The 13,658-nt window shown below is 42.5% G+C and overlaps 1 protein-coding gene across 3 annotated transcripts in view; it reads right to left on the reverse strand.

The window, feature by feature from the left end:
- Positions 1 to 1,493: 1,493 nt before the first annotated feature.
- The window catches only part of ddah1 (dimethylarginine dimethylaminohydrolase 1), a 96,396-nt gene continuing 84,231 nt past the window's right edge, over positions 1,494 to 13,658 (reverse strand). For all 3 annotated transcript variants that reach the window (XM_085137156.1, XM_085137157.1, XM_085137158.1), the window contains exon 7: positions 1,494 to 4,248. In XM_085137156.1, coding sequence (XP_084993282.1) covers positions 4,132 to 4,248 — 117 coding nt within the window. In that variant the 3' untranslated portion in view covers positions 1,494 to 4,131. The remainder of the gene's footprint in view (positions 4,249 to 13,658) is intronic.

Raw genomic sequence — 13,658 nt, forward strand, 5'->3', positions numbered from 1 at the left:
TCCAGAGGCCTAGTAACGAACTAATCATGTGATTCAGGTGTGTTGACCCAAGGTGAGATCTAAAACCTGCAGGACACCAGCCCTCGAGGCCTGGAATTGCCCACCCCTGGAGTAAATGAAAGTCTAGTTCAGAGTTTAATAATGAAAACACTAATTTTCCACCTCTGTCAGGTTGGCACAAAGTCTTTCTTACATGTCTGTCATCCCCTCTTTGTTTATTCAATGTTTACATCAACAAAACGTTACAAAACCACTGCAATATAGCATCACTTGACCAGTTACTGCCATAGACTGTATATAAAAGATGGACACAGCTACACATTGGTTTGCAAGGAGCATTTTTGTCATCACCATCTTAATGTTTTGAACCTGGACGAGCAAGGAGTAGATCTGACTAAAACAAGTGACATTGGACACTAAAGAATATCCTGCTTCATCTTTACCTTTACGTGTTTTACCCTAAATAGATCAGCATTTAAAATCAATTAAAACAATGCCATATTGTTTTAATTGATGCCGATACGATGGCATTGTTTTATCGGACACCAACTGAGACTAAACTTATCCATGTTTTCTGAAGTCATACAACAAATGCAAAGTAGGATCATTTTCTTATAGACTTCCATACAATCCATGATCTTCTCTTCTTTTTTTAACAAGAGGTGTCGCCCCCTGGTGCCCATTATGAGTAATGCAGGTTTAAGGCACTTCCACACAAGCGTAATTTTTTTGTTTTCTTTTTCCCCAGTCTGGGAGGTGACATCCATCTTTATATATAATCTTCAGTCACTGGTAGCTTCTCTATCCGGTGGCTTTAATAAAAAACAAGTTATAATGCAAAAAAATAAATAAATAAAACACTGTAATCACAACAGAATCTCACATCTCCACAAGGCTTTTCAAGTTTTTTAAGAACTGTATTTTCAGAATAAGAATTCACAATATTTGTTTGAATAAATAAGCAATCTTATGGTTTTGGAAGTTTGTTTTAGCACCACTTGTAAAGGAACAGTACGGTGGCCCTGACAGGCCAAACGGACTGCAAGTTAAGAAAACACCAGCAATAGGAAAAATGACAACGGAAATAGGAAAAAACAGAAATAGGAAAAACAAAAACAAAAATAGGAAAAAACACAAGGGAAGTGTTTGTGGGGAGACAATAACCTGACGGACCAGTTGCAGGAACCCAAAACATGGTAGGCATGTTTTATCATGATTCATATACAGTGTTGGGGAGTAACGGAATACATGTACCCCCGTTACGTATTTAAAATACAAAATATGAGTAACTGTATTCCGTTACAGTTACCGTTTAAAAAGGTGGTATTTAGAATACAGTTACTTTGTTGAAATAAATGGATTACACGGCGGTACTTTCCCGTTTCATATTGTGGCGGGTCAGGCCTGTTTGGGTTTTGTTTGACAGCTACATTCTGTTGTTCCAGGCGGCAGCGTTACGGTTGCCATGGTTACAGGGTGTTGTTGTTGTTGTGCTAAGCTAATAGGCAGAATGCTACCGGTATAGCTCTAAAGAATGTAGCATCATAGGCAGTGTAGGCCGTGCTGCAGGGAGAATGGACTGCCATACACGTTATGTGTCTGTGAGCGAGGGAGGGAGAAAAAGGAAAAGTACGAGCTGTCATCGAGCAAAAACGGGAGCTGGAAGCATGTAAATATAATAATAACCACTGCAGCCAAGAAGAGAGCCTGACGAGCCCAGTTGTAAGTAAGCTATTAAGACTCGACTGTACACCGTGTTCGTGTTTTCCTCCAAAAACAACAAGTTCCGTTGGAGCAGTCTTTCAACGTCTCTCTCCGTCTCTCGCTAGCAAAGTTGACCCAGACAACAAAGTAAAGCTAGTTTTCGGCTACGAGCCCGACACAGAACCCACCGTATTAGCCAGAGGTCCCTTTACTACGGTTCAGAGCCGCGGACCGTCAGTAACAGTAATAAATCACAGCAATAGTACATTCATAGTTGTAAACAGCATATATTAAGTAATCCAAAGTATTCAGAATACGTTACTCTCATTGAGTAACGTAACGGAATACGTTACAGAATACATTTTGGGGCATGTATTCTGTATTCTGTAATGGAATACATTTTAAAAGTAACCTTCCCAACACTGTTCATATAATACTGATGACGGATTTTTAGGCTAATAGTCAGGCTAACACGCTTACCTCTCATCTTTTCTTTCCACACAAAACCGATAGATCCTCCACTTTTTTTAAGTGTCTCCCAGTGCAGTTTGTCACTACCCGATCCGTACCGGAAACCCGATCGGTACCCCGCATGCGCAAATCTTACGTCACTTCCTCTCTTTGCGACATTCAATATATTTGAATGATACGGTTAGCGCCCAGTTAGCTCCTAGCATTTCTCAACAGCTCTGCCTCCTTTTCGACTGCCCGGGACATTTAAACAATGGATAATCCGTATACAAACAAATCATGCTTTTCTCCTCAACAGAGAGCGTTTCCCGATTGAACAACAGCGCCATAAAATAAGAAGAATGGCGCCTAATTACAGACTTAATATTGACTTAGCAATGTGTCACGTGAAGATTCAGCAGCCAGATTAAGTGTTTACTGACAATTGACAGTGATAGCGGACATCATCATCACTATTCCAGTCAATCATCTCCACACAGACAAGCATAAACACACTTGATGATCACTAAATCAAATTTAACACACGTTTGTAATGACGCCAATTCAGTTTACAATAGGGTTCATTCGCTCGGTCAGCAGGTGGCAGTATCCTCGTACACTGGGGAGTAAACTGCCATTAAAAGAACAGAAGAAGAAGAAAACCCCTGCACATGCGCGGTACGGATCGGGTAGACCCGATTTGTACGGTCCGACTTTGCACATGCGCAGTAAGGATCGGGGAGTTCCGATCCGTAACTGTCTTTTTATTTTTTGTTTTTGTCTACATTGTACTGAAATGCTTCATTATTGCGAACATTTTAAGATATACTTAATATTCTTAACATTTTAACAGATACTCTGACCCATAACTATCGTAAAACGCTACGACCGGAAGTAGACACCATTCGCGCATGCGGGGTACCGATCGGGTTTCCGGTACGGATCGGGTAGTGACACAGTTCTTAGCATATTTTGGTTCCTGCAACTAGTCCGTTGGGTTATTGTCTCCCCAGAAACACTTCCCTTGTGCTTTTGGAAATCTTTTTTTTGCTATTTCTTTTTTCGTTTTTCCTATTTCCGTTGTTGTTCTTCCTATTCCCGTTGTGTTTTGTGTGCTTTTGCAGCATTTTTCTTATTGCTGGTGTTTTCTTAAGTTGCAGTCCATTTGGCCTCTCAGGGCCACCGTAGAACAGAAGCAATTCGACATACAAGAGGAAAAAAAGTAACTGCAACAATCACATTTTTATTTTTTTAAAATGTGCTACGATGTGATTTTACGGACTTGCTCCAAAACACAGTTCTTGAAGAATCAGTGTATAATTCATTACATAACCAAACACACAGAAAAATTAAATCACAGTTAAAAGGGTGACCATAAACAATGCACATCAATTGTATCATTTTTATTTGTACCCAAATGATGTCTGAATTATTAATACATCTGAAGTCAAATGTTGGTAAGACCATACTGTACAGAGACAACAGCTGACAGGTCCCACTGGGTTTGTCGCCAGCGCTCTGTGTGGTTCAGAGTTGTAAACACTGGACAGTAAGTAAGTGTGGTTCTACTAATGTGGTTCTACCTGCTGTGCAGGTTAAAGGGGAAATTCAACATGGCACATGGTTGACTAATCTGATCTGGGATCAGGTCTTTATCAGACTCACTTGTAATTAATGACAACAGCTTGTAGACAAGTGAAGCAGCATATGCTATTGGAAAATACAAATGAATTAATAAGGAGAAAATTTGACGAACATATTGTATTTTAAATCAACTGAACTATTCTTTCAAACTTTTAATTTTATTTTAGTGTTTTGGAGTGAAAGGGTAGACAGATTACTCCCTTTGCCCCTCAGCAACATTAAACTTCCCTACACCTCCTCTGTATACCAGGACGGTCAAACCTTGGGATCCATGGTGATTAGTTAAAGGCTCCGCTTGGTTACCATGCACTAAGAGACCCCAAGTGACCCCGCTCAGATGTTTGCCTTCTTGTTGATGAGTACAGAGCAGCATGTTAGGGATCCATCCACTTTGCCCATCTCTAAGTTGGACATGGGTATCAGCATGTGGTCCTTCAGCTTCTCAAACACCTGCAGGACACACAGACAGGAGCGCAGCTAGGAATTAGCAAATTTTCCCTGTTCATTTCAATTCAGTAGAATTAGAAAAGGCTAAAGCACAATCTAATGTGAAGTAGTTAAATTGGAAGTGGAACATACGTAACACTTAAGTTTGTTTGCTCAGCTTGTCAACTTGTAATTCTCCGTGATATAAAAGCTCTGCAGAGAGACGCAAATTGTGAAGAACAAGCATTCAAGCTTTCCTGGTCTCCCGGCAAAATATAAAAAAAAAGAAGAAGAAAAGAGAGAGAGAAGGGAGTGAGAACTATGACGACATTCTCAAAAGACCCTTGTAAAGTAGTGTGTCACTCTGTGGACACCTTCCAGAAAAAAACTAGCGTTTTCCTACCACACTTCCAAACCAAGAGAGTTTTCTCTATAAACTCTAACTTCAACCCTGCTGTGACTTTCAGTGAGGCCTTATGGCACAGCCAGAGGGACCAACTAAACTAATTTTTATCTCATGATGCAATTTGGCTGATAAAGCCTCTGCTGAACCAGATGCCATGTGTAACCTCACCTCACTGAAGTTCTGTCTAAGTCTTGATTCTTTTCTGGGACATTTTGTGTAACGCGGCCAGCAGTACAAATCAGAGCTTTCCTGAAATATTCTCAACATTGGTGCTGACCAGCTATAGACTCCTGTAGCAATTATATACTATTTGAAAATATTTTAATTCTTATTTATACGTATTAGTATCAAACTGAGAAAACCTGCTTGCCATTTGCTGTTTTTTCAAGGATCTGCAGGACTTGAAGTGTGGGGAGTGGCCAGTCTGGTCCAAACTGTGCTATTTGTGCCTTTTAGGGCATTCTTAATTGAATAAATGAAATAACATGGTCTGAAGCAGCATGCTCGGCCTGTCCAAGAGGTGCTTCAGGTTCAGGTTTGCTTGCTTTTTTTTCTTAGTCTCTTGGGCCCTAATTACACTTATTTCCAATAGAGACCAGTCTGTAACCATCTGCCAACCACATGAGAAAAATTTCTATTTACCAGTTTGTTGGCTGTGAGTTGCTAAAGTATGCTGGTAGTCACTAGATGAAACATACAGTTCTGTGCTAAATACATCCTTCCTATTGCTTTGGTCGTTAGCAGGTTGCCGAGGTTGCTCATGGTTTGCAGGGAAGAGGCAGAGTGGTTTGTAAAGCAACTGCTGTCAAAAAGTGCAGCAAAAGCTGGAAACAGACAGTTCCCCTTCAAAGTAAACATGGTGGCTGCAATGGTGACTCAAAACTTTCACATTGTTGTTCATTTCTGGCTTGCATTGGACTTTTTCAAGCTTTATTACTGTTTGGGTAGCAGTTAGCAAGCATAAAGTCGGCATCTTCCAAGCAAGCTACAACAGCTAGAATCTGCTTGTGACCAAAGCAATCATGAGGTGGTTTTTGGTGCTCTTTGTGAACAATTATCTATCAACTGTCAGCAACCTCCAGCACCCATTCAACAAGTGGTTAGGGAATACAGATTTTTTTCTTGCTATCACTAGTTGCCAAATAGTGGACGACCCATCTCTAGGGCTTTACAACTACGGATTTACTTAGGACTATTTAGCAAGTATCTTCAGTTTATCGAGACAGGTTTTACTTAACAACATTAGCTGATAACTTGGCACTTCAGCCTTTTGATGAAACATTGCCACCCCCATCCCCCCAAAACAACAAACAAACAAACAAGAAACCCACAATATTGTCACAGCTAAAATGCTGAAGTAGAGGCTCAGAACCCAGGGAGTGATGATGGCTAGTTCCATAGTTTATACACAGTCTATGGTCTACAGGCATGGCAGCAATGCTTTAAACTAAGCAACATGCTGACAAGTGTTGTCAGTGAATACAACACACAACTTAGCCTATTGCTAAAGCTAATAATACAGTATGATCAGTGCACTAGAATTGTAAGGAATATGAATGGGTGCACTTATTGGAAACCTGACCCAAAGTTGTAAAGGTAGAAATAAAGACAAAGTCAAATAAAAATAAAATGATATAAAAGCTTCATGGGGAAAGAGAGTGATAGAGAAATTTGAGGTCACTAAAGTTAGAATGATTTTCCCTCTGGAAAACAATCCTGGACTAACCAAGCAGAACTGCCTCTCGAAAACATCTTAAGTTTAGACCATATAATCAGACATAACTCAGGGAAAATTAAGCTTTCACAGTATTCTCCCAACATAACATCACTAAATCCTCTGCTCTTTATAGCACCTCTGAAACCAAAGTCTCTCTTTTTTTGATCATTTCCAGCTGAGTTCTCATTACTTCAGTTGAGATTTAGTAAGTAAGTAAGTAAGTAAAACTTTATTTATATAGCACCTTTCAAGATAAAAATCACAAAGTGCTTCACAGAAGCTAAAACCTAAAAATAAAAATCAACCAAAAGCAAGTTCAAAAAGATGAGTCTTTAGCTGTTTTTTAAAAGCGACCACTGAGTCCACAGATCTCAGGCTCGAAGGGAGAGAGTTCCACAGTCTGGGGGCCACAGTTCCAAAAGCTCTGTCGCCCTTTGTTTTCAGCCTTGTGTGTTGAACAGCAAGCAAGCCCTGGTCACAAGACCTCAGGGACCTGCTGGGAATGTATACATGTAAAAGTTCACTTATATATATTGGTGCTTGCCCATGAAGAGCCCTGAAAGTCAAGGTCAAAACCTTAAACTGGATTCTGAATTTAACGGGGAGCCAGTGCAGCTGAATCAGCAGGGGTGTGACATGGGAAAATTTGGAGGACTTGGTCAGAAGCTTTGCAGCAGCGTTCTGGACGACTTGCAGACGCTCCAAAGAGGCTTTACATAAACAAGTAAACAAAGAGTTACAATAGTCCAGACGGGATGAAACAAAAGCATGAATAACAATTTCTAGTTCGGAGCGCGATACAATGGGACTCAGCTTAGCAATGTTTCTCAAGTGATAAAAACAGGAGCGAACCAAAGATTTTACATGGGCATCCAAAGTTAGAGCTGAGTCAATACTAACACCAAGATTCCTAATAGACGGTTTTGCAAATGTAGCAAGTGGACCCAAATTTTCCATAACACTAGGTATAACATTTTTAGGAGCACAAACAAGAACTTCAGTCTTCTCCTCATTCAGTTGAAGAAAGTTTCCAGCCATCCAACATCTAATGGAGTCTATGCACTTATGCAAAATCTGTAGCTTGGAAACCTCATGGGGCTTAAAGGAGATATATAACTGAATATCATCTGCATAGCAGTGATACGAAATGTCCTCAAAAGTGCTCAATAATTGTTGAAGAGGAAGTAAATACAATAAGAATAATAAAGGCCCCAGAACTGAACCCTGTGGCACACCACAAGCAAGAAAAGTAGAAGAGGAACTGTACTTAGAGGTAGCCACAGAAAAGGATCGTTCATGCAAATAGGATTCAAACCAGTCCAAAGCAGCCCCTGATATACCCACCCAGTGTCTCAGCCTATCTAGCAGAATATGATGGTCCACAGTATCAAAGGCGGAGGTCAGGTCCAACATCAACAGAACGGAGCATTCTCCTGCATCACATCTCATCAAAATGTCGTTGGAGACTCTAAGAAGTGCAGTTTCAGTAGAGTGAGCTCTACGAAAGCCAGATTGGAATTTATCCAGAATGCTGTGTTCATCTAGAACAGCTATAAGCTGCTTAGCCACAACCTTTTCTAAAATCTTAGAAATGAACGGTAATTTTGAAATCGGTCTGTAGCTACTAAGAAGAGAAGCATCAAGCTTAGGTTTTTTTAACAGTGGGTGAATGACAGCATTCTTACAATAAACAGGGACCTGACCAGAAACCAGTGAGGTATTGATAATTGTAAGCACACAGGGACCAACAGACAGAAAGACATTTTTAAACAAAGATCCAGGTAAAATATCAAGAGAGCAAGAGGATGCTTTCATTGAATTAACTAACTTGACCAGCTCAGGTAAGGACACAGGTAGAAATCTTTCTAAGATTGAAGGCCTAGCTTGAGTTGGAGCAGACAAAAGAGACATGGAAGGAGAGATATTGTTCCTCACATTACTGACTTTTTCAACGAAGAAGGAGAGAAATTTTTCACAATCTTCATTTGATGTAATTGGAACAGCATGTGGAGCAGGAGCAACAATATCATTAATGGTGTCGAATAGCACCTTAGGGTTTCCTCTGCTCTTGGACACCAAGTCTGAAAAATAGGCCGCCCTCGCATCTCGAACTGAAGTGTTAAAAGAGACTAAAAGGTCCTTTAAATGAAGAAGATGGACATGCAAAAGCGTTTTCCTCCATAAACGCTCAACCTTACGGCAGCAACGCTTTAAGGAGCGAATGCTGTCATTTATCCAGGGAGATGACTTAGAAACCGGAGCAAGTCTAGTTTTGACAGGACAAACATTGTCTAAAATACAAAGACAATGATTATTAAAAAGATTTGTTAGAAAATGAACATCATTATAGGGAGATAGAACTAAATTAAAAGCCTCGGAAAATTTAACAGCAGTAGAGGAAGTTAAGATGCGAGAGCTAACCAAATGTCGAATAGGAGAGAGGGATAAATGAAAAGACAGATTAAAAAGAATACAGTGATGATCCGAAATAAAAATATCCTCAGTACAAATAGAATCAATGTTTAAACCTAAAGTAAAAACAAGGTCTAGTGTGTGTCCTTTGGTGTGTGTGGGACCAGACACATGCTGAGTAAAATGAAAAGAGTCCATGACGCTAAGGAAACCTCTGGCAAAGAGGTCAGAGTCATCATCAACATGTATATTAAAATCCCCGACTATAACCAGTCTGGACAGCTTCAAAGTCGAGGATAAAAAGTCACTGAACTCCTTTAAAAACATACTGTTTAGGCCAGGCGGACGATACACTACAGCACAGTAAAATGGATCTTTATGTCCAATTCTAACTAGTTGTAGTTCAAAGGATGAAAAATGCCCGACCAACACTGCGCGACAGTGAAACCGGCTTCGAAACACCGCAGCGACACCTCCTCCTCGACCCGACGTCCGAGGCTGGCTGATGAATGAGAACCCACTCGGACAGAGTTCGATGAAGGATGAAAAGTCGCCATCACGCTGCCAGGTTTCGGTTAGAAATAAGAAGTCCAATTTCTTGGAAAAAATAAAATCGTTCAGCAGGAACGTTTTATTAGTCATTGATCGAGCGTTAAAAAGCGCCACTCTCAGCGAAGTAGAAGACGCATTATTAACAGAAGCGGCCCGATTTAGGGGACGAAGAAGCAGAGAGTTTGATCCGCGACATTCATAGGTTCCACTCACCGCGGGGATGGGAGACCAAACAACAGGAGAGTCTGGATGAACACTCCTGAGGTAGCGCCGTCTCATAGATCCAGGTATAGTTAATCCCCGCTTCCAGAACAGTCTGAGTTTTACCTGGACACCTGCTCTTTTTCCTCTCCTCCTCCGTGACTTGCGCGGACGCAGAAAGGCGCCACTGATGACACCTAACGAAAATCCAGACACCGGTGTCGGCAGCGGATGATGGAAAATACCGCAGGAGGATAAGGCATCTTGACTTATCATAGAGGATCGGATGGATAATAGCGTCAGGCGATCATAGACAAGGGCAGCCAACACATTAGTGACAAAAAGCGAAAGCAAAAAGGCCGAAAAAAACAGCACAGAGAAACCACGACCGGCAGCGGCGAAGCCAAACACAGGCGCCATCTTGATTTATATGCTGGGTCAGGGTGGCATGATCTCAGCAAAGTAGCAGTTGCTATATTTCACCGGACCTTTTGTCTGCTTAGTTTCGATGTGTCCAAACAGAGCCCTCAACAGCAGCTGCCAGCACTAACCGTTAAAGGTGCCCCGTCTCCACCCCCATCCGACCCTACAAATCCTCTCTCATGACCCCCTGCCTTTGTTGATGTGGAACTATTATGTAACTTCACAAGCTAACTAAAAATAGACCGGAGATCAGGCCAGACAGTGTTTAGAGTCAGAAAGCAGCAGACATCTTGCAGTGTCTTGGTAATTGTGCTGACAAATCTCTACATCTCACTGAGGGAACAAGCAACAAGTTCCCCTGGGAACTGTGCTAGACGGGATAGTCAGCTCAGATAAAACTGCCCTTGCTACATTACGGCTTGTATTATCCTCTCGGAGACTGAAAGCATGAATGGAGATTTGAGAAGGTGCGTACTGGTATTCATTTTAAAGAACAAGGGTTATGTGCAGAGCTGTAGTAATCACAGAGGGATAAAGTTGATGAGCCATACAATAAAGATATGAGAAAGAGCTGCTGAAGCTGAAGAGTTGTTAAGAAGTGAGGTGATGATCAGCGAGCAGCAGTATGGCTTCATGCCGAGAAAGAGCACTATAGACCCGATGTTTGCTTTGAGAGTGTTGATGGAAAAGTACAGAGAAGGAGCTGCACTATGTCTTTGTGTATGTAGAGAAAGCAACCGATAGGGTGCCAAGAAAGGAACTGTGGTACTGCATGAGGAAGTCAGGAGTGACAAAGAAGTATGTGAGGCTGGAAAGGACATGTATAAGGAGAGTGAAACAGTGGTGAGGTGTGTAGTAGTAGGAGTGACGGATGGGTTTAAGGTGGGTGTGGGATTACTTCAGCTCTGCGCTCCTTCATGTTTACATTGGTAATGGACATGTTAGCAGATAAATTCAGGCAGGAATCTCTGTGGACTGACGTTTAGAGACAGCATTGTGATTTGTAGTGAGAGCAGAGAGCAGGTGGAAGAGAGTCTGGAGAGGTGGAGGTATGCTCTGGAGCAGCGGTCCCCAACCTTTTTTGCGCCACGAACCGGTTTATGCCCGACAATATTTTCATGGACCGGCCTTTAAGGTGTCGTGGATAAATACAACAAAATAAAACTAGTACCGGTACCGAAAAAAAAGAAGATTTATTCATAACACACGTGAAAAGACCAAGGAAAACCAAGTAAACGATAACAAAATAATGCTGAAAACCGATAAAAACCCTGAAAACTATACATTTCACACCTGAGCCTCAACTCTTGTGGCCCGGTACCAAACGACTCACGGACCGGTACCGGTCCGAGGCCCGGGGGTTGGGGACCGCTGCTCTGGAGAGAAGAGGGATGAAAGTCAGTAGAAGAGTAAAAGGAAAGGTTTAGAAGATGGTAGTGAGATCTGCTTTGATGGATAGCTTGGAGATTGTGGCAAACCCAAAAAACAGGAAGATGAGATGCTCAGGATGGACGTAAATGATCTGCTGTAGAGAACAGCCAAAAGTAGTAGAAGTTATATCTTGTGTTATTAATATTTTTCCACTCTCTTCAGGCTACAATTTCTCAAAAGACAGTTTTTTGAGCCAAAACTGTGTTCCAGGTCAATTTCTGAAGCATTTGAACCTTTGAAAGGAAACTGGTTCATGGAACTAGCAAACATATCTCAAATAGTGCTCCAAATGTTCTGTTAATATGTGCTTTCAAAAAGGGAAGTATGATATGCTCAAGATTTTATTATGTTCAAGTTGAATTCCCTCAGTTAATCTTGTTGAAAAAAGTCTTCACTGTGGATTCTAGTCCAAAGACGCATAATTTGGTGAATTTTTCCTTCTAAAAATAGCTGGCGGAGGTTGAGGTTTCAACCACAGAGTACATTTTGAGGTTTGAGTACTGTCTCTGCAGATTGCAAGTTGCCAGGTTCAATCCTGTGAGAATCCTTTTGACTTGTTGTGATGTGGAATGACCCCAAAGCATCTAAATAACAGTTACGGCTCAGCCTGCCCAAACCCCAAAGAGACGGAGGTGAGACAATAATATGTCATTCACGTCAAGCGACTGTAGCAAGTACGTGTAACGGGTGAAAGGCACATCTTGAAAAATAAACAGCACGTAAGTAGGTCACTGCATATTTCGGAGATATTTGAGAGAGCACGTAGCTGTGTGTATCCGTGTAGTGAAAATGTACACGGCAAGACAGCCGCTGAGCCAACATGGTTTCTCAAAGTCTGTCAAAGACGTTTTATTTGCAATATATTTGATGAGTAGAAGTCTAATATTCAGGAAGAGATGCTGGCTGTCTGATTGGCCTCCCTGCTGCTGCGGAGCCTGGGGCGGTCTGCTTGCCTCCACCACGGAGGGAAGGGTAACATCTCTTGGGTCTGGGTGCCGTTTCCCCCTCTGGGGGCGAGGATACCTGGACCCGGGGCATAGACTATGTTTGGGGAGTGTGATTGTGTGTACATGTCCATTTACGTTTATTCCTACGTTGGGTGAGTGCTGAGTGTTTGTATATGTGTGCATGAGGGTGGGAATGCATGTCTGTGTCTGTGTGTGCCTGTTTGTCTGTGTCTATATGTCAGGTCGGGTCTTAGACTTCACCTCTCTGGGAACTCCAAGGCCCTCCAAGTGTGGAGGCCTATCTCCCCTCACCACACTCCCTGCCGGTGACTGATGCCCTCAGGGGTCGGTGCATTGTTGGTTCTTGGTGTCCGGGGCTGGGCGCTCAGGTCATGCGCCAGCTCACTCCCGGTGGCTACTTGGCGGGGCCTGGCGCCTGCTGCTCAGTCGGGCCTCTTCCGGGGCGCGGAGGGCCCTCGGGCCTCCGGCCTCTGTGCCTGCGGCTCGGTTCACTCTGGCACAGCTGGCTGCCGGCGGAGCCAGCGGGCACGCCGGTGCAGCCCCCTCTAGTTTCTGCCCGGTGGCTACTGGGTGACCCCTCGCCTGGGGATCCTCAGCCCTTCCCATGAAGGTGGCACGGATGCCCCTCCGGTGGTCCTCCTTGGGCTCTTGCACTCTGGGACCTCTGGATGTCTGGGGCCTGGATCTCCTCCATGCCTGCTTCATGCCCTGGGGGACAGGGCTATGGCTCTCTACATCCTCTTGCAGACCATTACATGGGGAAACCATTTGAATACAAGCGCGCCGATCCACACAGGTGTGCACACAGGTGTTCACTGTTTGTAGACTTAAATCACACCTTTCTTGGCTGCTACTTCAAAGCACATTGTGCGCTGTCTGTCCTGCGTGCTGCACAACAACATTCAATATTTAGTATTTACTGCTGTTTACACTTAGCTAGATTAATGCGATGGTGTTGTGTATAGTATGTTGCTTTGTTTTGTTTTGTTTTTTTGCTTGTTTTCTATTCTTTTTCTCTCAACAGGTGATCCCGGAGATATTTTTTTCCCCCCTTTCTCACTGTCCCTCTCCCCTTCTGTTTTTCTTTTCCTTCCTCTTTCTTTCTCCCTTTCCTATCCCTCACTCATGTCTGTCCCGTCTGTAACAACTGAAAATAAAATAAAATAAATAATAAAAACAAAGGTCGATCAAATGGACCAATACGGCAATGCCATGATGATCCATTTGGCAAAATAAATCCATTGGGTATCCTTGTTGGTCTTCAGACAACAATTCTGACGGCTAAAGAACCAAATGGGACAGGCAAAAAAAAAAAAAAAAAAGA

The sequence above is a fragment of the Neolamprologus multifasciatus genome, chromosome 17 (genome assembly GCF_963576455.1).
Source record: "Neolamprologus multifasciatus chromosome 17, fNeoMul1.2, whole genome shotgun sequence".
NCBI classification, from domain to species: domain Eukaryota; kingdom Metazoa; phylum Chordata; class Actinopteri; order Cichliformes; family Cichlidae; genus Neolamprologus; species Neolamprologus multifasciatus.